The following is a 27,254-nucleotide window of genomic DNA, read 5'->3' as shown; positions in this document are numbered from 1 at the left end:
AGGCTAGACTTCTCTTAGTAACGTGGGCTGATAGAGTGAGAGTGGTTGTTAATTAGTAATTAAGTAGGGTTAGAGGGCGGGAGAGAAACGGAAGGTAGGGGGGGCAGTACAGAACCGAGGGAGGACGGGATAGGACGGACCTACCCCTAATTAATGGGGTAGAGTGTCAGCAAATGCAGCAGGGGAAATGTCGGGATAAAAGTGAGGGAGCCGGATTTCCACTTACATGTGTCCTGCCGAAATATGGAATGGTGAGAAATTAGCGTTTGGCAGGTGCTAGGGTAGGCGGGGTATTTCTTTTGGGCCTCATGAGAAAGGGCCGGGTGTGTTATTTCTGCGAGGGTGGCTCTTTTTCTCACCAGGGCGAGGGGTTAACACGAGCGGGCAGTAGTTATAGGGGTGGCCCTTGCTTATGGATTGGTTTTCCGCCCTGTAAAGGTCACAAATTAGATTATAGAGTTGTTAGTTGTACCTACATGTCGGCCTACATGTGGTCCGGCTTTCCGCCCACGTAAGAGGCCGCACAATAGTGTTAGTTTGGTAAGACGGGTGACTTCTCGCATGTGGTCTAGCTTTCCACCCGTGGGAGGGGTCGCACAATAGGTATAGGTATATAGGGGTGGCGTCTCTCGTATGAGACAGGTTATCTGCCCATGTGAGAGAGGCCTCACATCAGTGTTTGTGTACTGTTCAGTTTACTGGTTTTGGGATCATGTAATTGGGCGAAAAGCCTGTAATGTTCGATGATTAAATAAACAGTATCCGAACTGTTGGCTACGTTGAGAAAAGTCGGACAAGAAAATCTATTCCATTTAATAAGCAACATGTGTGAAAGCATCGCCGTCTGCTTTGCTTCGCGATGGTGACAGACATCCGATTTTTTAACAATTTGTTATCCTATGCCTCACAAAGCAGGTGCTGACAAGCAGCGGCGAGCGGTCCAGATTGGGCTGGGAGGGATATGCAACACTTCTGCGAACACACATATGCCTTCTCGCCCCAATGTATTCCATTACGTAACATCAGCCAATGTATGCTCTGTTGGTCAGATCTGCAGCCCTCCCAGTCTGATGGCGGCCAGCCACCTCCGCTGACATGTCTTGAAACTACCGTTTCATTAGTGTAGTATCTCACGCGTATAATTCTTTGACAAAATTACTTACAGAAGAATACAAACAACAATTTGCAGAGATCAATCTGGTTTTCTAAGAAATGCAGGAACGCGCGAAGCAGCAATGACCCAACGTCTGGCCTTAAGAGGACTGAATAAAGAGGAACTAACACCCACCTGTGTGGCATTTGTAGATCTGGAGAGGGAATTTGATCTCTTTTACAGGCGCAAGCTCACTTGGATCTAAAGGTCATTGGGATCAAATACAAATTGTGCCCGAGGTACACCAACTCCGTACATTCAAACTAAGCGCCTTTTAAAAGGCCATGTGTAATACGAACAGTGCAAATTCTAGTGGAAGAAGTTTGAACGTTTATCGTTAGATATCTCTACTGTCGATTTATGTGTACCCTCTGGTGAGAGGATGACAATTTTCTAAGAAATTTGTAATTTTGAGGTTTTTAGTACTGAAGTATTGTACATTCTTTTCTTGTGTTCTTAAGTTTTTAGCACTGCTATCCCTTCCTTCTTCTAAATGTTCGACCAATCAGGAATTTTTGATATTTATTTGATTATCCAATGATGTTTGTGGGTCTGTCCAGGGCTTCGGCCCAGAGAATTCTGGAACTTTCCTCTCCGCTATAAAAGCTGAGACCTCTCTGGCCATGTTGTCTTTTGATCGCTCCAGTCCAGCAGTAGTGTGTGTTCGTAGAGGAGGCAGGGGAGGTCTTGTCTCGTCCATCTCCGGAAGGTTCACTAGCTCAAGGTAATGGCAGACATCTTTTAATCATGTAATAGTCTCTGAAAGCTAACTCGAGGGGAAGGTTTCAAAATTATTTCTTAATGTAATCTTGCAATGTTTATTTTCAATCTGGTTTAAGACCTTGACCTAACAGAGTATAAAGAGTGGCAACCCTCTTGTATTCCCCGGCAACTTGGTCTTGAGGTGACTAAGATTTCGTGAACTTTAAAATTTCTCTTTCCTTGTAATTTAAACTTTCTCTCCATCTAGTCACCTCCATAGTATAGGCTTAGCCTCTGTAACTTATGCCATCAGCCTAAATAGGGTTTTTAAAGGCATTTTTCAAGTGTACTGCAAAGGTATGCAAGTGCTCACCTCTTAACATTTTGATTTCCGGCCAATAACGTTAACCATTCCTTTTTACTAACGCCAGGCAGAATGGGCACTTATTGCCCCTGTTAAATATTCTTATTCGATTTCCTATTTAATGCAATTTAGATTGTCGAGCAAGTAGGACAGTGGAAACTATTTGTTGCTTACCTTATGTAGTAATTGAATTGTGCCGTTTGAAAGGTTGGAATCTTTTGGAGAGAGTAGTCTCCCAGAGAGAAATTTGTAAGTGAAACAAAGGCGCTCCTTTTTAATGTAATGTATTTTGGAGCTCAGTATCTTTGAGGACTTAATGAAAGGAGCAATGGTGCTCTTGTGAACTTTGTAACTTGGGAGTTTCAAGCTCATTTTGTTAAATCGTTGTTGTATGGTTGTTCTAGGCTGCTCTAGTATTGTTTCTCAAGCTCACGAACTAACCTTTGTCCTGTTGTTTAACAAAGTTTAACATCTGGAAAGACAAAAAAACTCGGAAAGAATTAAAATTTCAATTAAAATTGGAGGTGATCAGATTTCTATGGGCTAAACGGCTCAATTGCACGGATATTTATCGTGAAATCACTGCTGCATATGGTAAACGTGCAATTTCTCACCCAGGTATTGTAAAGTGGTGTGAGTAATTTGACGCCGGACGCACGGATCTCACGGACGAATACCGCGAAGGCAGGCCTGCAACGTCCAGTACCGTAACAAATGTGGACCGTGTGGATGGGATCATTAGAGAGAATCGGCCCATAACACGTCAGAAAATTGCCAGCATGCTGCACATTTCGTATGGCAGTGTGTTCTCCACTGTTCACCAGCACTTTGGATTTCGTAAACTGTGTTCAAAGATAGGTCCCGCGCCTGTTCACCGATGTTCACAAGGGACGTTTTCTATCGTCACCGGTATTTTTGCAACGGTATTCCGTGGCGGTCAACGAGAGTTTTTGGTGAATCATCACAGGGTATGAAATGCGGGTTCAACACTTCACCCCCGAAACAAAGAGAACATCGACGGAATGGGCGCACACCATATCACCACGAAAGAAGGCCAAGGTCCAACCTTCAGCAGGAAAGGCAATGGCGACAGTGTTCTTTGACATGGAGGGTGTGGTGCACGTGGAATTTAAGCCGAAAGGCACAACAATCAACTCTGCTTCGTATTGTCAAACGTTGAACCGGTTGCGTAAGGCAATTAAAGAAAAGCGGCGGGGAAAAATGAGCGCCGGTGTGATTCTGTTGCACGATAACGCAACACCTCACACGGCCCGCTAAATGTCCGAACTGCTGCACCGATTCGAGCGGGAGGTACGGCAACATCCTCTATACAGTCCAGACTTAGCGCCATGCGATTATCATGTGTTCGGTAAGCTGAAAAAGGATCTTGGTGGATGACGATTCCGAAACGATGAGCAGGTGAAAGCAGCTGTCACCAGGTGGTTACATACGTAGCGCTGGAGGTAATGTCTACGCATCCGGAATCGAAAAGTTGGTTGACCGTTCCGAGAAATGTTTACTGTCTCTTGGGGACTATGTAAAAAAGTGAACTTATATTGTATGTTGTCATAGCCGTGTTGCCTAAGTGTAGGTGGTTTCATAAATGGCCATAATTTGGAAATGTAACTTACTTTTTGATTTGCCCTCGTAAAACTGGAAAAGGGAACACATTTCAAGAGGAAATCAAAGCAGATTTGAGAGATATGTTGTTGTTCTGAGTTTGCAGAGTTCGTGAATTCAAATACCTGAAGCCGTCTTTACGAGGGATGTGTCGTGCCAAGAAAAGATCAATGTCCGAATCGAAGCTTGAAAATTGTGTTATTAACAATCCTCCAATCAAGAAGTCTACCGATCCAACTGAACAGAACGCTGATTCGACCAGTCGTACTATACGGATGCGAGACTTGCAGCACACGGAAGCAAAATCTCAACGAACTCCTTACCAGGTGTTAGGGTTGCCATATCGTGAATGTCGAACCACTTCTGTAGCTTACGCGCCAAGGATAAATGGTCTCCGTCCGCATCCACGTTTCCATTCTACCGTGCCTTCTATGATCAGTTGTATCAATCAGGCATAGTCTTTGGAGTAGAAGATGAAAATGAATAACGTTAAAACAAAATTAATTGAATGTAGTCGAAGTCAGGTGACGCAGATTAAGATTTCAAGTCGTCAAGGAATTATATCGTCGTCGTACCTTGAAATGCCATTATGTGACAATATTGAGGGGAGAAATACTGACTCGCAGGACATGTATCACCTAGAACGAAAATTCGTTGAAATACACCAGTGTCACAAAGCATAATCACTAAACGAGGCCATACCGCCTGATGGGAATGCCAGACGGATTGCTGAACCAATGGAAACTGACTCACACACCATGTATCATACAACTTGTCCAAAGAACAGTGTCAGAAAGGTTCTGATAGCTAAGGTACAACCTTGACAGCAAAGTTGGCAATGTCTTCCAAAACAAAATATGCCGTTAATAGGGGGTGTGGTCACCCCTAACGGCCACACATGCTTCGCAGCGACGTGGCATACTCTCATTCAAATGGTCCAAGAGCTCTTGTGGCAGTCGATCCCATTCCTCCGAAAGGGCAATGCTAAGGTCTTGGAGGGTCTTGGTGGAGGCTGACGGGATGCAATTCGCCTCCCCAGTGCATACCAGGCATTGTCTATACGTTTCAGATCCGCAGACCTCGCTGTCCAGTCCATGCGATGAATGTCCTCCCCAGCCAGAAATTCATCAGAGCAGCGCGGTGCGGTCGGGCTTTATAGTGCATTAAGAGGAAGTCTGGACCAACCGCACCTCTGAAGAGACGAACATGTGGTCTCAGTACCTCATCCCTGTATCTCTGAGCGTTAACAGTGTTCCTCGGACCACTCATGAATATGTGCAGGTCCGTACGGCCATTCAACATGATGCCGCCCCACACCATGACTCCACCACTACCATACTGGTCCCGTTCCACGATGTACCTGTGGTTGTATCGGCGACCCGGTTCTCTCCAGATTAATGTGCGACAGAAAGCTGGATTCATCTGTGATTCATGGTCCAGTTTCGGTGTTGATGGCTCCACAGTAAACGGGCCCGCCTCTGTGCTAGAGTGAGCGGGACGCAACACCGCTGGACGTCGGGCGAACAGCCCTGCTGTTCTGAGCTTCCGGTACACAGTTTGCAGGGAAACGGCAACCGATGAGACGGCTGCAGGCTCCGCCGACAATTGTCTTGCAGGTGTACTCCAATTTCGTCGGGCGGTTAAGGCCAGATATCGGTCCTCCTGTGGGGTGCTTGCCCTTGGACGACCTGGTACTGGCCTACAACTAATATCTCCTGTGTCTTGAAATCGTCTCCAACGCCTGGAAATGACACGTTGTGGCACATTCAAGGATACGGCGACTTCGGTCTGTGTCTGGCCTGCTTTCAGGAGGCCGAGTATTCTACCCTGCAAAACGGGGTCCAAATGGCGTCGTTGTGTCATTATGTTGTCACGTTCACCGCGAGGCTTCACTCCGCACACTATAACAGGGCATACACGACTGAGGGAATATGGGGCGCAGTCACCGGCTGTGTTTACCTCGCGGTTACGCCGCTAGTCAAAGCAGGGAACATTCCTTTCCTATACACAGCGAACACGTAAGGTTGGTAGGTGTATATGTCGTGCGATTTGCGGTGTATTTCCTGTTGCCCTGCTTACTCGTAACTTATGCATACATTTTGGACACTAGTGTAGTTCATGCAATACTGAACCTTAGATGACAGAACCTTTCTGGTTAGAGTTCTAAGCTGAAATATTATCACATAGCGGTTTTTCTAGTTGCAACGACGATATGCTGTTTTCACACCTAAAAGCAAGCAAGCTAGCTTTATGTGGCTGTTGTTATTCTGATGATAGCTACGGACCTCCAAATTCACGTGAAATTCGAACGACAAGGATTACAACTTCGTTTAATTCTCACATGTATTCGTTGGGATTCCAACAGCGGTCACCACGGTGAAAAATCACTGACGATGTTTCTAAGGTATCACGCTCCAGGACGACCTCTAAAACTCGGGGTTCAATCTCCAATCCCCCCGTGGGTGGGGGCTGTACGGTATCCCCTGCCAATCGTACGAAGCGACTAAAAGAGAGACCAGGGCTCTGAACTTGGGAGCGTGGGTTGGCGACCATTGCTCCACTGAGTCTGACACTGCTTCCACTTACTTGTGTCAGGCTCCTCGCGTTTATCTTTCCTATCCAACCAACTTTGGTCAACTCTTGTTCTTTTCCGGTATTATGTTATCGAGGCCTAAGGAGTCTTTCATGCCCACGCCCTTTGTAGTCCTTCCCTTTCTTTTGCCGATACCTTCAGTTTTGGAGCTGTAGAACCTGTTTAGTGTTAACAGAGGACGATTGCCTACCCGTACTTCCTCTTAAAACAATAATCACCATCACCTTTCATCTCCAATAAGGTTTCCAGCCTACGTGAACTCACGGTAATTTAAAAGGCTGAAGGGGGCTTAATATGGGACTACACAAATAGGCGTACCTAATAAATTGGTAGACTTTGGATGTCTAACGCAACGATTGGAGTGACTGACTAAAACACGGAGTGGACAAGATGCAGTATATAATACTCGCATGTAGTAACCAGTTAAGCAGTTTCGTTACCAGTTAAGCAGCTTCCATACCAGTTAATTTATGCACATATGCATGGGTACCACACAACAGAAGAAATTCATTAGACAAGTACAGACTATACTACTACAAGTCAAGCAAATAAAACGAGCAAGTTATTAACTACAACGAAAAAATGCTTGGTGGCCATTATCGTTAAGGCGTAACGTCTATATAGTCTGACACCATGGTTAGCCGATTCGAGTCCCGATGTTCGAAAACATGTTCACCGTCTGAATGTTGACCGACAGGGAAGGAGAGGTGGTGGTATAATACAATTCCCAATCACCACGCCTGGATTCAATTCCAAACCTCTCCGCAGTGTTCGTATGGAGTGAGAGGATACGACGCTGTTGATGGTGATTCGTCCGTCGGATGGAGACGTAAAACCTTGAGCAGACTCCTTGGTGTTATTCGACAGGATTAGGCCATGCGCCGACACCAGGTGGTGGTCATTATTGTTTTAAGAGGAAGGTTTCACCCTCTCCCTATCTCATTATCATCATTCCACATCCAAACGCGCAGGTCGCCCTTGCACCAGGCGAGACGAACATGTTCTCGGATACTAGGCACTAAAAGCCATACGATACATAAATAAATAAATAAATAAATAAATAAATAAATAAATAAATAAATAAATAAATAAATAAATAAATAAATAAATCACATGCTATCACGATGCATGCACTGCCCTAATTAAAATATCACACAACAGACACAATTATAGGCAAATAACATGCGAATAACGTGAGCTAAGTGAAACAGAACAATACCTTGATGATCTTATCTCCGTGGTGCAAGCCCGCCTTCTCGGCCGCGCCACCTGGGGACAAGGTGCACAAATAAAAATCAACGAAAAACAACAACTAATGTTGTGCAATGAGAAAAGATCATGCTTTGTACAACATATCACACACATGCAATCACATGTTACTGTGAACATTATAATAAGAGCAGTGAAATTTGTTTTTCTACTTGTGTGTCATCCATGCTATGTTATTAAACAATATAAAGGATATGAAGGTTAAGGTGGCAACATTCGTGCTTCCTATACAAAAAGTTACGTTTTAACACGAACAAGTACATTTAAATGTCAGTGTAAAGCATTTTAATGATCTTTTGTTGTGAAATTTGCCTATATTTTTAAAGAGAAACATTCTACCATACATTTCCGTAGAAATATGGAAGAGCAGAATGAACTTACGTATTCGACGTGATTAAAACTAAAATAATCACTTCTTATATAGTGATCAATTAAACTGTCGTCCAGCAGATTTCACTGTGATGTCAATGTCTCTTTATTATCACCCAGGTCGAAATTAACGATCAAGTCAAATTCCTCTCACTGTGAACTTGTATCACGAAATAATCTGAATTATTACAATAATTATGCTAATATGCTAATGAGGTGGATTTCACTCTATCATGTTATTCCTCAATAACTACACTAGTTACATGGTACCTACCTGCACGCGATTAAATGACTGATACCCTTCCCCAGTTCGACAAATCAATCCCGATTTTCCCTAAGCCACCATTTACGGCAATATTTCACGAGTGTTTATATAATACAAAAAAGGAAAGTTACTATGGTCACCTAATTTAATCGTATTTAATCGTAAGAAACATACATAATTAAACTATTATAGCGTTAGAAAGATCAAAGAAAAACCAAGTTTCATATTTCGTTCAGAAGCAATGAACTGTACTATCGGTCAGTATTATAACCTTTAAATTATGTAGACCAGAATTATGTATTGTGTGCTAAACACTTTCGTTGCCGAAGACAGAAATAAGATGGTGGCACCATTCGAATAACACTGGTCCAGAAACTGGTTATCCAGAATGTGTTTCTTCTCTACTTTCGTCGTACCCACTCCAAGAAATGGCTAGGACAGTATTTAATTTCACATCCTGGGGCCACTAATTCTACGCCTAAAAGAAAACACACAATTACAGACAGTAAAATAAAACAGTCCCTACACTTACGTTCACAGGAATGAAGACACAAGATGTAGGCTACCCCAGCTAAGAACAATTGGAAGATATTAAGAAAATAGTATTTATTATTATTATTATTATTATTATTATTATTATTATTATTATTATTATTATTATTATTATTATTATTATATGCCCTTGCTGGCGAGATGTAGTGTTAACAGTGCACTGTGTATTGTGGTGTAGGCTAGAATAAATTTGTTACTTTCATTGACCTGTCACAGTCTCATCCTTGGCTTTGACAATATGAAAGTGACTGGGGTATGAGTGATGCTGGTAATACCATTTCTTATACAGCCAGTCCTTGTTATGAATGGTATGAAATTATCACTCATAGGCTAAATTGGTGCGTGCATTTCAGAGAGCTTGGCAGAGTGATATGTGAGCAACTTCTGGCTCGGCATGTGCTGTTTTCTCACTATTTATGTATAGTTTTTTTTCCTAGTTGCTTTACGTTGCACCGACACAAATAGGTCTTATGGCGACGATGGGACAGGAAAGGGCTAGGAGTAGGAAGGAAGCGGCCGTGGCCTTAATTAAGGTACAGCCCCAGCATTTGCCTGGTGTGAAAATGGGAAACCACGGAAAACCATTTTCAGGGCTGCCGACAGTGGGGTTCGAACCTACTATCTCCCGAATACTGGATACTGGCCGCACTTAAGCGACTGCAGCTATCGAGCTCGGTTTTATGTATAGTAAGAGATGGTAAGGAGAGACTGGTAGGTGGAGAGCTGGACATATCCGTAAGAGGACGGGGTAGGACGGGTCTACCCCAAATATGTAAAAGAATGATAAGAGGTGTATGTGGAGCGAGGAATGAGAGAGGCGGGGCACAAGAGGAGAGCGGTTTCTGCCTCACGTGACCGGCTGCAAGAGGAATGGTGAGAAAACTGCACTGTCAACTGGTAGGGGTTGTAGGGGGTCTTCTTTTGGGCCCGACGGATAGGGCCGGTCGTGTCATCACTGGGAGGGTAGACTTTTTCTAACCAGGAGTGATGACACGGCCGGTCAGTAGTAGTAGTAGTAGGTCGTAAGCTTATCCTTCTTCTTCGTCTTCTTCTTGCGTTCCGGCTTTCTAAGGACCACGTTACAATTTCAATTCTTCCTCCTTAGTTGTTCTTTCCTTTTCTTCCAGTATTCTTTCATTGTTTCACTGTGCTTCTCTTTCTTGTCTTCAGTCCACTTTGTGCCTGTTTTCTTTTATTTCCTCCCTTGGAATCCTTCCTTTTGTAAGATTTTCTTCCTAAAAATTATTTCTTATTTTTTATCTTGTTTTCTTAATATCCAGTGGAGACGATGGACGTGGCATGTATGGACTGAGAATGACTGCCGCGGAGTGTCACGTTTCCGGAATATCTGATGGAGCTCATGGCATGCCCAAGGAGTCTCGTGTTTTTCTTTTCGTTGTAAGTTGTTTGTGCATGGATCCGGGCATTGTGAACTTCTGGGCTGAATGCCTGTTATGTTCAATAAATACCATACCATGTCATATTTTTATCCTGGCGTCATTTTCCATGGCTAAGCACGTTTGAAATATTTGTGAAAATTGAAAACTAGGTTTTATTGGCCATATAAATGCATATTTAGCCATATTTTAGGTCATATTTTGGCCACATTATCGAGTAAGAGCATACTTTTACTCATATTTATGTATTTAAAATTTCACTATACGCTGACTGAGCAAATGTCATGGGATAGCGGAGCACTGATGCGCAGGTGTGTTGTCTGCGCACCACACGCCCCCTGTTCCAGCAGCAGTTGTATAGGAGACCTTGTGAGCAGTGGCTGTGCATGTGACAGGTGTAACACGGAACGTCGTCGTGAGCTGACACCGTTCGAACGGGGTATGGTGAGTAGTATAATTGGATGGTTCGGCCGCCTCCTCCTCCTCCCGCGGGAAATTTGAATTCTGGCGGGAAATTTGAATTTTGGCGCGAGATTTGAATTTGTAAACAAAGCCACGTGCTTTTTGACAGCTGTCATCGACAACAACGCATCGCTAACCTCACTGCTGCCATCTTGACGGGTCTAAACCTCAGTAGTGCCAACGTAACCTAACTAGCATGAGGTAAACAAAGCCACGTGTTTTTTGACAGCCACGTGCTTTTTGACAGACAACAACGCATCGCTAACCTCAGTACTGCCATCTTGACGGGCCTAAACCTTAGTGGTACCAACTTAACCTCACTAGCGCGTGGTAAACAAAGCCACGTGCTTTTTGAAAGCCACGTGCTTTTTTGACAGCTGTCATCCGCCATCTTTAAACTACAGAGCACTGTGCTGCCCTCTTTAGATGTAAATTCGTCACCTGTCATCCGCAGTGCTGCCATCTTGGCGGGTCTAAACCTTAGTGCTACCAACTTAACCTAACTAGCGCGAGGTAAACAAATCCACGTGCAGCTGTCATCCGCCATCTTTAATCACAGTGCTGCCCTCTTTGTGGTGGCGGATAATTTGAAAAATGCTTTTTGATAGCAGCCATCTTTGAGCACCGTGCTGCCCTCTATGTGGTGGCGGTAAATTCCACGTGCTTTACAAACCTATATGCTTTTCTGACAGCTGTCATCCGCCATCTTTAATCCAGAGAGAACAGTGCTGCCCGGTGGCGGCAAATTCCACGTGCTCTTGGTTGGAAACAAATCAACATGCTTTTTTTTGACAGCAGCCATCTTTAATCACCGTGCTGCCCTCTTTAGCTACTTACCTTTGACAGTTGTCATCCGCCATATTTAATCTAGAGAGAACAGTGCTGCCCTCTGTGTGGTGGCGGCAAATTCCACGTGCTCTTGTTTGGAAACAATACTAGCGCGAGATTTGAATCGGTAAACAAATCCACGTGCTTTTTTGACAGCTGTCATCCACCATCTTTAATCCATAGAGCACGGTGGTGCCCTCTTTAGCTACTTACCTTTGAAATGTGGTGGCGGATAATTTGAAAAATGCTTTTTGATAGCAGCCATCTTTAATCCAGAGAGCACCGTTCTGCCCTCTTTAGCTAGATACCTGTGGTGGCAGGCAATTCCACGTGACAGCAGCCATCTTTAATCAGGAGGGCACCGTGCTGCCCTCTTTGTGGCGGTGGCAAATTCCACGTGCTTTACAAACTCACGTGCTTTTTTCTGACAGCTGTCATCCGCCATCTTGCATCACAAACCTCAGTGCTGCGCTCTTTAGCTAGTTACCTTTGAAATGTGGTGGCGGCAATTTGAAAAATTCTATGTGCTCTTGTTTAGTAAACAAAGCCACGTGCTTTTTTTGACAGCTGTCAGCCACCATCTTTAATCAATAGAGCACTGTGCTGCTATCATGTGGGCAATTTCGTCAGCTGTCATCCGCCATCTTTAATCTACAGAGCACCGTGCTGCTCTCTGTAGTAGCGGGCAATTTGAAAACTTCTGTTACTTGTCATCCGTCATCTTTAATCAAGAGAGCACCGTGCTGCCATCTTTAGCTAGATACCTTTGAAATGTGGTGGCGGCAAATTGAAAAATTCCACGTGCTCTTGTTTAGTAAACAAACTCACGCGCTTTTTGTCAGCTGTCATCCGCCATCTTTAATCTACAGAGCTCAGTGCTACACTCTTTAGTTGAAATATGGTGGCGGATAATTTAAAAAGAAAAATTCTACATCAGCCATCTCTCGACGCTAATTGCACAAGATGGTGGCTATACATGACTCCTTAAAGGTGCTTATGCAAGATGGCCGCTATACATAGGTTCTTATGAGATGCCCTTGGGATGCTAGCGCAAGATGGCGGTTATACAAGGCTCCTCATGAGACGCCCTAGAGATGCTTGCGCAAGATGGCGGTTGCTCTTATGAGGCGGCTTAAGGGTCCTTGCACAAGATGGCTAGAGATGCCCTAAGGATGCTTGCGCAAGATGACGGACGCAAGATGGCGGCTATACACGACTCCTTATGAGACGCCTTAAGGGTGCTTGCTGCTCTTAGCTTAGAGCTAACGTGTCGTGCTAGTTAGATTCATTAAATTTGGGGCTTAAATGCATAATGTTAAATATCTCGAAAACGGTGCACCGTAGAGCAAAACGGACAAAATTTTTCTACCCAATACCTCGGTTCGCAGTATAGGGAACAAGTAAAACATAGTCTAATGATGAGATCAACGGTTCGGTTCTAACTTAGGCCCTTTGACATTGGCTCTGTTTCAGCTTGTAATGAAGCAAGTCTTCGTAACATGATCAGGTCTAGCTATGGTGCAGGTTCGATTCATTACATTTGGGGCTTAAATGCAAAATGTTAAATATCTCGAAAACGGACAAACTTTTTCCACCTGATACCTAGGTTTGCAGTATCAGGAACATGATAGCATAAGAAAAACATAGTCTATTGATGAGATCGACGGTTCGATTCCTACTTAGGCCCTTTGGCATTAGCAGCTATCTATTTCTACAAGATGGCGGCTATACATAGCTTCTTATGAGACAGCTTAAGAGCGCTTGCACAAGATGGCTGCTGCTCTTATGAGACGCCCTATACTGCGAACCGAGGTATTGGGTAGAAAAATTTTGTCCGTTTTGCTCTCTGGATTAAAGATGGCTGCTATCAAAAAGCATTTTTCAAATTATCCGCCACCACATTTCAAAGGTAAGTAGCTAAAGAGGGCACCACCGTGCTCTATGGATTAAAGATGGTGGATGACAGCTGTCAAAAAAGCACGTGGATTTGTTTACCGATTCAAATCTCGCGCTAGTAAGGTTAAGTTGGTAGCACTAAGGTTTAGGCCCGTTAAGATGGCAGCACTGCGGATGACAGCTGTGACGTACCACATTTCAAAGGTAAGTAGCTAAAGAGGGCAGCACTGTGCACTATAGATTAAAGATGGCGGATGTCAGCTGTCAAAAAAGCACATGGCTTTGTTTCCAAACAAGAGCACGTGGAATTTGCCGCCACCACATTTCAAAGGTATCTAGCTAAAGAGGGCAGCACTGTGCTCTGTTGATTAAAGATGGCGGATGACGGCTGTCAAAAAAGCACGTGAGTTTGTTTCCAAACAAGAGCATGTAGAATTTTTCAAATTGCCGCCACCACATAGAGGGCAGCACGGTGCCCTCTTGATTAAAGATGGCTGCCGTCATGTGGAATTGCCTGCCACCACAGGTATCTAGCTAAAGAGGGCAGCACGGTGCTCTCTGGATTAAAGATGGCTGCTATCAAAAAGCATTTTTCAAATTATCCGCCACCACATTTCAAAGGTAAGTAGGTAAAGAGGGCACCACCGTGCTCTATGTATTAAAGATGGTGGATGACAGCTGTCAGAAAAGCACGTGGATTTGTTTACCGATTCAAATCTCGCGCTAGTAAAGTTAAGTTGGTAGCACTAAGGTTTAGGCCCGTTAAGATGGCAGCACTGCAGATGACAGGTGACGAATTTACAGCTACTGCGATAAAGAGGGCAGCACTGTGGTTTAAAGATGGCGGATGACAGCTGCACGTGGATTTGTTTATCTCACGCTAGTGAGGTTAAGTTGTAGCACTAAGGTTTAGGCCCGCCAAGATGGCAGCACTGCCGATGACAGGTGACGAATTTTACATCTAAAGAGGGCAGCACAGTGCTCTGTAGTTTAAAGATGGCGGATGACAGCTGTCAAAAAAGCACGTGGCTGTCAAAAAGCACGTGGCTTTGTTTACCACGCGCTAGTGAGGTTAAGTTGGTACCACTAAGGTTTAGGCCCGTCAAGATCGCAGTACTGAGGTTAGCGATGCGTTGTTGTCTGTCAAAAAGCACGTGGCTGTCAAAAAACACGTGGCTTTGTTTACCTCATGCTAGTTAGGTTAAGTTGGCACTACTGAGGTTTAGGCCCGTCAAGATGGCAGCAGTGAGGTTAGCGATGCGTTGTTGTCGATGACAGCTGTCAAAAAGCACGTGGCTTTGTTTACAAATTCAAATCTCGCGCCAAAATTCAAATCTCCCGCCAGAATTCAAATTTCCCGCGCCGCGGGAGGAGGAGGCCGCAGAACCACCCTATTTACACTACTATGGTGGTCGGTGCCCGACGGATGGGAAGTGCGATTTCGGAAGTGGTGCGGGAATTCGGCTTCACACGATCAACCGTGTCCAGGTGTCCAGGATGTATCGTGAATGGTTGAATGCGGGTGTCACCGTCCACAACAGACGAACGATCGGCCGTCCAGCCACCCTCAATGACCGTGACCGGCGACATCTGAGATGGATTATCAATGACAGACGGGCAACCGTGCAACAAATCACGGCTCAATTCAACACAGGCCGTGCTAGATACGTCTCCCAGTGGACAATCCGTAGGAACATGGGTTCTTTGGGGTATGGGAGCCGGTGCCGCACACGGGTGCCACTGTTAACCCAACGTCATCGGACACAAAGACGCGCATTTGTCGCCAGTCACTTGGGATGGACAGTGGAACAATGGCGTAACGTGATATGGTCGGACGAATCACGATGGTAGGCAAAGTGTATGGCGCAGACCACATGAAGCGATGAATCCCGCCTGCCTCGAAGGTGTGGTCAAGGGCGCTGGTGTCTCTGTTATGGTCTGGGGTGCATTTTCCTGTTATGGAATGTGCCCCCTAGTTGTTCTGGAAGAGACTTTGAATGGTACGCGGTATGTTGAGCTGCTCTGAGACCATCTCCACCCATTTTTGGCCTTCCAGCGCCCAGACGGTTCTGCGGTGTTTCAAGATGATAACGCGCCGCTACATCGCTCCCACGTCGCCCGGGAATGGTTCCAGGAACGTGCAGCGGAGGTCCAACGACTGCCATGGCCACCCAGGAGCCCCGATATGAACCCTATCGAGTATATCTGGGATGTCCTGGAACGCAGGCTCCGTGCCATGGATCCTGCACCCGCGAACAGACCAGAATTGGCGGCCGCTCTGCAAACGATTTGGTGTCAGCTGCGTCCAGAGGACTACCAGGGACTTGTTGACTCACTTCCACGGCGTCTCACTGCAGTTCGCAGGGCCAGAGGAGGCCCCACGCTATTAGGTGACTATCCCATGACATTTGCTGTTAAGTCAGTGTATATTGTTCTGAACAACATTTCATAATGCTTGTACAGCTGTCGGAGGGAAGTTTGTTTGGAAACCTTCGCTTGGCGGTAGCGGGATTTACCAGGAATATGCTGTCACAGATAGCGAGTGAAAGGTTTTATAGATATACGTGGAACAGCATGAGCCCGTTTGAGATGCTAAAAGTATGATTCATTGTGTGTGAGGAAAAAAACAAATAGCTACTTCTCTCTACCCCTCTCCTTCCCGATAGACAGCGTTCAGTTTTCTTGTTCTGCGGAATGGTAGAAATAAATTTTATCCATAAGCTATATATGCCGCTCCAGAATATCTTTTTGTATCTGCTAATGAGTAGTTCAGTGTAGTCTCAAGATGCCTAAAGTAAAGTGCTCTGATAGTGCGAAGTCGCGAAGTTTTTTTGAAGATTTCGTTGAAAAGTATTTTTGTACTGATGAATATATTTTATTTTGTAACCTGTGTGAGGTGAAAATTACGGCTGAGAAACGTTTTACAGTGCAATACTGCTACACACAAAAGCTGTGTAAACAGAGAATTAGCAGCCTGCTGTTTGAGAAATCACTCAGCAGCTCATCTACATCAGTTTTCTAAGGATCTTTGTGAAATGATTGTTTCATCAAACATTCCTTTATATAGAGGTTTCCGAAAGTTATTGGAGAAGTACATGACTTAACCCATTCCCTCTGAATCCGCATTAAAAAAAGGAACTATCCGACTTGCTGTTACGATTCAATGAACTATATAAGAAATAGTGTGGGCAGTAACAAAATATGAATGTCCATAGATGAAACCACCGACGTGTGCGTTAGATATGACGCAAATATTATTGTAGGTACCCTGTATCCAAAAATGGTGCATGTAACGTATCTTCACATGCCACGCATAAAGTGGCTGAAGAGCTCCGAGGACACTACCCCGAGATGGATAAATTCACTGCTAACGCCAAGATTTGTATTAAGGCTCCGCTTCGAATTCAGAAGTTTAAAGAATAGGCACCATCACTACCCTTACCACCTCAGCCCGTTGTAACACGTTGGGAGACTTGACTTGATGCTGTAAACTACTATTGCATAAATTACACTGAGATTGAGAAGATCTTCAATGACTTTGACAGAAGTGATTCATCTGCAACCAAAAACGTACAAGAGTTGTTTTCATCCACCATGTCAAGAAACTTAGCGTAATTAATTTCAAATTTACCTGTGATATCAAAATCCACCACTACTCCTGAAACTGTGGGCATGCAATTTTGTGATGCACTAAGCATTGTTAAAGAAACTGAGAGTGATTTATTGAAAGCATGAGGTGTAGTAGCTGACAAGGTCAGGGAAAATTACGACGTGTGCTTGAACGAAATCCTGGATATACAACACTGTGTTTGCATATCGTCGTTCAGTGTAACACTACTGAAAATGAGGGCTAAGAGAGGTATGAATTATTTCATCTGTAACTAACTGGTAAGTAAACACATTTTTTCCTTTATTGTGTTTTATTTTTAGGTCATATTTTCAGGGTTTTAAGAGATTTTGGTCACAGAAATCCGAGTACTAGTTATTATAAGGAAAAGTGTAACTGGTACATGGAAACAGCCGATTTACTATCAGTTCGACCAGACCATCACTACTGATTTAATTATAAACGGTAAAACTTGTTGATGGAACACTCACGGGCTTTTGTGAGTGATATGGGTGGTTCCAACCGAAAGTTAAGCATCGATATGGCAATAAGTACAGAGACGTCTTCCATTCAAAAACTCCATGTACCGATAACCGTGTGATGCGGGCGTTTTGTGACGCTCCTCACATCTTTAGGAAACCATCTGTTAGACCAAGGATATACGCTTGAGTCTGGAAAATCTGTTACAAAAGACATCTTTGTAGACTTAGTACAGTATCAGAAAATTGGGAACTTAAAATTCACGCCGGGCTGAGTGGGTGAGACGGTTAAGGCGCTGGCCTTCTGACCCAACTTGGCAGGTTCGATTCTGGGTCAGTCCGGTGGTAATTGAAGGTGCTCAAATACGACAGCCCCTGTCGGTAGATTTACTAGGACGTAAAATAATTTCTGCGGGACTAAATGCCGGCATCTCGGCGTCTCCAAAAACCGTAAAAGTAGTTAGAGGGGCGTAAAATACAATAGCATTACTGTTATTAACTTAAAATTCACTCATAAAATAACCTAACAACATTTCCTAGTGACTGGTAGTGAACGGCAAAACGTAAGAAAAGCTGCTGAACTACTCTCTGGCTCTGTGGCTAAGGCTATATCGTATATTTTTACTGAGGATGAACAAGTAGTACAGGTTGTTGAAACTGTTATTGATGGATTTGATGTTCTTAATAAAAGAATGCCTCATCGTCCAACTAACAAGTTCAAAAGTGCTTACGGAACAAGTTTAGACGAACAAGATGTTATCCTGAATAAAATCTTCGACCTGTTTTCATCAGCAAGAATTATTAGAAAAACTAACTTACTATCTTTACAAATAGGCTGTATGGTTTCCATCCGTAGTTTTGCAGGGGTTATTTCGAAACCTAAAATCTGAAGGATATCAATATCCAATAGCATCGAAATGTAATCAATATGTTTTAGAGTCATATTTTTCTATGATCAGGGGCTTAGGTTGGTTTTATGACCACCCCTGCTCACAACAGTTACCCGGAGAATAAAATCCCTGTTACTGAGCAAACGTGCGTAAGACATAATTAAAACTGGAAGCTGCGACAGGGAAGAGTGTGAAAAATTAGGCTGTGCTGTTACTAATGTCACTATAGAATCAGTCGAAACTAACTTGAGAATATTTATTCAGAATATGAGGACTTTAATTGTACAGTTGATTCATTCATAGAGCCGTTTATTGAGCAGCACAATCTCGAAGATTGCTAATATAATTAAGGTAAGGACCTGTTGAAAATGTTGGCGGGGTATATTGCATACCGAGTAGCGAAAAAAGGAATCGCCACTAACTGCATCTCTGGAGGGAAAACTGGAAAATGCATTGGTATTACAAACACTGGCTGGATCTCTGCTTTGTCTAGAGGAGGTCTAATGAATCCATATCTCCAGTGGTTCCACACTGTTTGCGAACTAGAAAAAGATTTGCAAAGGTTCCACAGTAATGGTTTAAAGAAGTGCCCAACAGTGATGAAGGAACTGACAGATATCATTAGACTTAAGTATAGAGAAGTCGACGATTTCGCTGTTCCATGTTTTCTGAGAAATTTATTAGAATGAAATAACTGAATAAAAAAAGCGCTTAATAGATCAATGAATGAAAACCAGACTACGGATGCGCATCCTGACGCTGCACGGAAAAATCGAAGATGAACAAAATTAAGTCCTGAAAGGTAGGTCTAACGAATAGTAATGCTTTTTATATAAATATATTATTATTATTATTATTATTATTATTATTATTATTATTATTATTATTATTATTATTATTATTATAGATTTGTGTTAGTAATCAGTTAAAACAATCAATAATGTTAGTACAGTACTTACTATTTTGAGGAAAAGTAACAACATGCAGTATTTAATCTTGTGTAACTGGTTTAAGCATTTTTATTTTGACTTCATCACTTAATATTGTGACACAGTCGTTGACTGGACATTTTTCCCAACAGCTCAATTTCTTCTCAGGGTATCCGATTGTCAAGTAAAATCTGGAGATTTTACACTAGGTTTCGCTTTACGTGAGGTCGAAGAGAATGGCGATCCACGGTAAACTTATCTGCAATCGTTTGATATAGACATACTATCAATTAATTATTTCTCCTAACTAAGGTACCAACGACGTGAGAACTCAATATATTCAAATTGGGTAAATACCCATTCGTTAGTTGGCATATCTTATCAACTAACTTATCAACTATGTCAAGATGAAAGAATTCATAACACACCAAAGTATAGAAAAGCACAATAATAGTATTTATTGAATAAACGGATGCCCTATGAAAATATAATCTGATTTGGGTAGTATTTTTGTCTGGTGTTATTTACAAGTAAAGTTCAGAGTCAGCGCTGGCTCGTAGAAAAAGAAAATAAATATAACGTTAAGTTATGTACATCAGCTCCGTCATGAATTCAAAATCGGATACAAATATTTACAATTAATCACTGGATTCCTACGGTCTTCCTTGAAATCGAGTCCTTGAGACGACACCAATATCATTATGTGGTTAGGATTGCTCAGTTTCATTATAAACCTAAGCTAAATAGATCTGAGTAGACGTACAGTTAATCTGTAGTGAATGTAAGATCAACAAATAGATCTAAGCTTGAAAGTAATTCTGAATTATAACTTCGTACTATATATCTCAATTATATTTGAATTATGAATAATATTTCAATTATACGTTGCAAATCATAAATCTGAACTCATTTATTTGTTCTTTCTTCAATGTTGCGCATGGCTAACGATTTACGGACTAAGGCATTTCCCCTAGTGCCTGTTAAATCTGGCTCCTAGCCTATCATTTCCCTAACTATTACTCATTGAAAGAATGTAAATTCCAACAAACTCCATTTCAGGATAAATAAGCTATCTATCTAACTTCAACATAAGCTTTTGGTCGACATACACACGTATTTGAGGCTCAATATGCCCTTTCTCTGTTATATTCCATAACATTTCTCGTTTAGGCAAGTTACTGAATTCTTATGCGCAGTCGTAATGTAAATAATACGTATTTGTACATGGGAATATATCACCGCATTTATGGGTATCCTGAATGCATTTGGTCAAGATCATCGTCATAAAACATATGATAATATTCTCGTAATTGGAACAAAGCATCTACAATTGACGCATAATTCCGTCATAAATTCAATTCTACTTCAATGAATTCCATCCATACCTTGGTTTAGCTCATCTCCGCGGTGTGGTCAATTTCACGTACGTGTATCCTTTCACATAATTCCTTCCCTATAATAAGTGTGACATGACATATCCTAAGCTGCAGGCACCCCTTGGCCTCTACGTAATACATTAATAAACCTTCGCATTTCATATACAACAACATACTTCGTCGAGTTACCACTATTGTAACCATATTTCCACATTCTCTTAACATCTTAACTATCATAGCCTCCATAACAACATGTCGCGATTATCTTCACCTTACCATGTCAAAACGCCACAATTCCTTCCTCATAAACGCATTTCAATATCGCTATTTAACATAACCCTAAAGCTGAGTTCAATCAAGACCAACTACAATACTCAGACCACAATACAGAAAAAACATGGCTGCCGTACCAGGCCAAAGCTGACGTGGCGAGGAGTAACCTAATAATGGTCGTGAGAATATTGCAGTACGAAAATATTTATTGAAGGATTTTAAATAACAGCATTTGATACGTAAAAGAGAAATAGTAATATTACATGCTCTTTATCTAGAGGATTTTTTCTTGTTTAACGTCCACTATCACATCGAAAGGTTTTGGCGATGGATGGAAGGAAAGGGCTACGAGTGGGAAGGTAGCGGCCGCGGCCTTAATTAAGGTACAGCCCCGGCATTTGCCTGGTTTGAAAATGTGAAACCACTGAAAACCATCTTCAGGGCCGTGCGGTCAGGGTTGAGTAGCTGTGATCTTGCATTCGGAAGATGGGAGGGTTTCGAATCCCATCGTCGTAGCCCTGAGGCTGTACCTTAACACCACGATCGCTTCCTTCCCACTCCTACCTCTTTCCTACCCTTCCGTCACCGAGAACTTTTGATGTGTTAGTGCAGTGTTCTCCCCAGGACCTTTTTAATGGGCGCACCGCCCGGCTGTTTTTACAGACCGCCCGGCTAACATAACCTACTGTAGATGAGTGCTAGTTACTTTATTTGAACACATAGTTGAGTCATTGGTTGTTTCGAATTAAAATATAAATACTGTGAAACTATTTATTTAAATGATAAAAATTCATTGTTGTCAGCATAATTACATTGGAGTTTAAGTGTTTTGCTTTGCTATAACGTAGCGTTGTGCGTGAGCAGCTCTTGGATCAGCGTAGAATCAAGGAGAATATGTAGAATCGCTTGCGAGCACTTGTCTCGATTCCGTATGACGTCACAAACCCGCACGGCACTCCACAGCAACGGAGTGGCAAGCACGATGATACACGATTATGAACGAGCGGTAGAACACCAGAAGTTCAAAATTCTCTGTCAATACTTGAATTAATAACGATTAGAACAGATCCCATGCAATACAAATGGAAGAAGTACACCGTATAACATTGGCCAGGATCGTTAGAGACCATTATAAGAACGAGATGGTGATTGTGATATATTAGTAGTGTTCTAAAACACAAAATTCTAACTACATTCTCTCAATATAGACATTCATTTACGAATCAATTGGAGAGGATTATGTTGTAGCAGCATTATTAAAGTCATGCATCCCAATGTGATGCTTGGTACCGGCTTCCTCCCAGTCACCTTGGTGAATTCATTAACAGTGTTATACTGATAATAATAATGTTGTCTTTTCGTACCAGTAACTACTTTGGACGGTTTTCGGAGACGCCTAGGTGCCGGAATTTTGTCCCGTAGGAGTTCTTTTACGTGCCAGTAAATCTACCGAGGCTGACATATTTGAGCAGATTCAAGTACTACCGGACTGATCCAGGATCGAACGTGCCAAGTTGGGGTCAGAAGGCCAGCTCCACAAGTCTGAGCCGATCGGCCGGGCAACAATACCACTAGCAACTACATAGAAATTACTGACATTCAGTCCTTCCATACTTAATTTCATGAGGTGGTAACGCGAATACCGGTACCACACTAATATTTGAGATTATGCTAAGTTAAGATTTAACCGAGTTTGGGGTTTTGTTCATTATTTTATTCTTGATTTGAAATATATGTACTTCGCATATATTGAATCATGTCATTGCCTTGGAGTCATTAAGTGTTATTTTAAACATACTTCCTTCGTTACATCACGATTTCATTCCCGCTAGTTTCGTTGTTACAAGTAATTTTATGAACGGTCAGCTAGTTTCGTTGTTACAAGTAATTTTATGAACGGTCAGAAATACCGATGCGTATTCCTATGGACTCGATTCCGGCGCAGTGTCCATTTCCAGGCATAGAACTCAACTCGATACAGACTTTCTCGACTCCACTCCATCGCTAGCTTATCACAGTATTTTACCAAATCCTTCAATACAATATTTGGTATTGCTCATTTGCTATGGCAGCCATTTTGACAGAAAATATCGATCTACAATCGAATATGAAATATACGAATCGATAGAGTATGTGTTAGTGTTCAGTGTCACCAACTTAGTTGTTTTCGAAGCAAATCTGTTTGTTCGGTGTTCTTTTGGTTTCTTTAACATTTACTACTGCTAACAATGGACTTCAGTTGAATTATAGTTCCGATTTAATTACATTTTAACTATTGTTGTCAGTGTTTTCCATTTGTGCTTTACTTTCTAATTCATCACGAATATTGGTATTATTTTCAATCTCTTGGCGTGAATTACCTAAATGAACTGCCCGTTTCATTTCTTTGTGTTTTTGACGCCAAATTCTGTGTTCTCAAAATCAGCAGGAAATCTCGTCAAACATCTACTCTTCCAAGTTCCTTTAAGAAAGAACCTAGTAAAAGTAATAATTCAACACCAGGAGAGATTTCCGAAAAGGACATTGCTGAGGCCGCCTCATCTGGTGAAGTGGAAATTATTCAAAATGAAAAACCACAAGTGAAACATTCTTCTAAACACCGCTTATCGGGCATCAGTAATGACTGGTTTAAGCAATTTACGTGGTTAATTGTGAAAGAACATGGTGTGTTTTGTTCCATATGTATAAAATGTTCATTGAAGAAACCGACTTGGGTGACTATACCGTGTGCAAGACTTCGAAAGGAGAGTTTAGTTGACCATGAACAAAGCAAGCTGCATACCAATTCCTGTTCAAACTTAAGTGAAAGACGTGCATTCGAAGAAACTGGATTTGGGCAAATAGAAAAATCAGTTTCTATTTTAAACAATTTACAGAAAGATGCTTTTCTCGGAGCCCTAAGATCAATGTATTGGTTGACAAAAAATGAGCTGCCACACACTACACTATACGGAAAATTGCTCAAACCCTGTGAGGCTATGGGTTGTACATATCTAAAGCATCTTAATATTGGTGATAATGCTAATTATACTTCAGAAAGAATAATGCAGGAGTTACTTGATGTTATAGCTTCAGAAATTAGATGTGAAATATTAAAGAACATACATTCAGCAGATTATTTCAGTGTTCTGTGTGATGAAACTGCAGATATTTCTGTACTGAAATAACTTATTGTGTACATAAAATATGTCAGCCAACTTGAAAAAGAGGTTAATGTTAGTTTTGTGTCAACCTGCAACATCATTGATGGTAAAGCTGAGACCATAACAAATAAACTAACTGAAATCCTTGAAAATTTAGGGTTAAAAACTTGTAATTTGGTAGGTCTAGGATCTGATGGGGCAGCTGTCATGATTGGTAAGCAAAAGGGAGTAGCAACACTGCTAAGAGAGGAAACAAATTGACTCATGGTAAACTGTCACTGCATTAACCACAGATTGGCACTTGCTAGTGCCAAGGCAGCAGCTGAAATGCTTTATTTAGTGAAGTTTAATGACATTTTAAGACAAATCTTTTTCTTTTTTCGAAATTCCTCAGTCAGGATGGCTGGTTTAACTGAAATCCAGAATATCATGAATAGCCCTCAAATTAAACTAAAATTGGCCAGTGATACTAGATGGTTGTCTCATGACTCTGCTGTACAGTCTCTAAGAAGGTCTATGGTGAGTGTTGTTGCTGCACTTGAAAGAGAGGCCACTGAAAGGAATGATATTACAGCTGAAGGCTTAAGCAAGTACATGAAGACATACAATTTCTTAGCTGCAATTATGATGCTTTCAGATATCTTGCCTCTTCTATTCACATTGTCTAGAGCTTGGCAAACACAAGATATTGACTTGACAGAAACTGAACCAATCTTAGAAGCCACAAAACTCAGCATCTTACAATTGAAAGAGACTCCAGGAAATCATTTTCATAGTCTCTGTCACCATCTTGCTGGTGAATGGTCAGACTTCCACATCACTTATTCAGATGTCGATGTTGTGACCTTCAAGACAACAATTTATAACAAGTACATAGATACTGTTATCCAACATCTAGAACACAGATTTTCAGATATGCCCATCATTTCCTGCTTTACAAGAGTGTTTAATGCAAAAAGTCAAGATCAGAATGAAGCTTCTGAGTTGCTTCTTGATTTCTACTCTAAAATGGGAAGCCCTCCAGTCATAAATTACAATAGCGCTAAACTGGAATGGTCTGTTGCATCAAAAATGTTCCAAGGAGAGTCCTACATTGGATTAAGACCTAAACAAATAATGATGAAGTTTGCAACAACATGCTAGCTTCAGGAATCTTTTCCAAATTTAGCAAGACTAGCTGCTATTGGACTGTCCAGACCTGTGAGCACAGCTGAATGTGAAAGGGGATTTTCGGCTTTGAAGAGAGTTAAAATCTCTTTGAAGAATCGCATGAAGCAGAGCACACTCAACAATTTGATGCTGATTTCACTAGAGGGACCAGACTCAACAGAATTCAATTATATAAGAGCTGCAGACAACTGGGCCTCAAAGAAGAAAAGAAGAAACAACATATAAAATGTCATGCTAAAAGTAAATTTCAATTTTTTAATGGTAGAAAGAGATATATCTTATTTTGTCTTGTTGGTGATAACAGTGAAAACAATTTTCAGTTTATGTTTACCTCTCTGATATTATTGTCAATCCAAGCATGTGTCCCTCCTATATCAACCAGAGGGGAATAAACAATTTATTTATTGAAATTATATCACTCATTTTTGAAGTAGTATTCCCCCACCCGGCTACTTATTCCTGCCACCCGGCTGACAAAAATTTCTGGGGAGAACACTGTAGTGTGACGTTGAATAACTGGCAACAGAAAAAAGCATTACAATAAACAACAAGTTATCAACGCCTAACAAATGTCACTTCGTTGAAAACACGAATACGGACTTAAGAAAAAATCGACACAGCATCAAACAAATAAGTAGTTCTCCGAACATTAACACTGTGACCAATTATCGTATTATGCATCATTCACCAAAATATTGAAGTTAACTAAAACTAGCACTACACACATCCTACAACTCCTCTTTTGAAGTTTCTTGGCAATTTTTCATTTTAGATCGTATAATTGTTGATAAAATTACTGGCCAGAATTTTTACACAGTCCTTTATAATTTTTGACGAAGAAACATCACACTTCCACACATAACTTGAACCATTAATGTTACTTTCAAAGGTTAATACAAGGCTAAAACAAGGGCTCTATTTTTCAGAAAGTTCCTCAAAATAAAGATTATATCACTCATTTCAATACTACTCTCTCTGAAATTACCAAGGTGACTTACCAGAATTTCACATTTTCTCTATCTCTCACAATTGAGGTTACCTTGCCCGTAACATCCTAATATCAACTTTAATTTTTCTGCTAGTAAAGCAATAATTTTAAATTATACTTGCACTTCTAGGTCAATCGTCACTTTCATATTGATGGAATATCTACTGTACGGTAGGTCTTGAGAACATTATATTTCGCAATCACGTTGAATGGACTCATATTTTTGTCTTAAAAGGCTGAAAATATCTGTATCATCTTCACACCAATGTTTAAATGCTACTTCGTCTCTCAGTGGCAGTTGCTGTTCATGCTTTTTAGGGCACCTTCTTCCTCGAGGTAAATAAATGTTATGCGAGAGATAGGTCTCAGTGGACAATTTAAGATATATTCCTAGCGAAGCGAATAGGTTCACTATTCTCAACGGGAAATATAATATCTTTGCGGACAATGAACTTAGAGTAAAATATTTGATGCACACGACAAGTTCATTTTTTTACAGCAAAATTTTCCCTCGAAATGGACAGGGCAGACATACGCGAAGAATTTCCGTAATTTGACCTGCAGGGAGGTACACAATACACCACACTACATTCTAAGTAAACGCCAATAATTATAACACCACATCTCAAACACAATGATAAACAAACACATAACCTGTACGGTACCACGTTGAAACACAAAATAATTAACCTACAGGTATTTTAAGCTTCCACGTATAAGCGACTGGAGACACAAATACTTCCGTATCAGTATTGAAAATCACGAAGTACGATCCTATGCCCACTCGAAATACCTATTTCCCAATTATTGCTTTAAACTCGTATCCACAATCACATTTAACCTACGCCTGGCCCGCACCCACGGCCATATTGCCATTAATCGAAACCTGCCTTGAGGTCTGAGGATTGTAGTTGGTCTTGGTTCAATGC

The 27,254-nt window shown here is 41.8% G+C and overlaps 1 protein-coding gene across 9 annotated transcripts in view; it reads right to left on the bottom strand.

Annotated features, from left to right (window-relative positions):
• The window catches only part of RhoGEF2 (Rho guanine nucleotide exchange factor 2), a 1,252,673-nt gene that overhangs the window by 1,030,691 nt on the left and 194,728 nt on the right, over positions 1–27,254 (bottom strand). For all 9 annotated transcript variants that reach the window (XM_067136513.2, XM_067136515.2, XM_067136508.2 and 6 more), the window contains exon 3: positions 7,652–7,701. In XM_067136513.2, the coding sequence (XP_066992614.2) occupies positions 7,652–7,701 (50 nt within the window). The remainder of the gene's footprint in view (positions 1–7,651; positions 7,702–27,254) is intronic.

This window comes from Anabrus simplex, chromosome 1 (assembly GCF_040414725.1).
Source record: "Anabrus simplex isolate iqAnaSimp1 chromosome 1, ASM4041472v1, whole genome shotgun sequence".
Taxonomy (NCBI): domain Eukaryota; kingdom Metazoa; phylum Arthropoda; class Insecta; order Orthoptera; family Tettigoniidae; genus Anabrus; species Anabrus simplex.
This window is presented reverse-complemented; position numbering and strand designations above follow the sequence as displayed.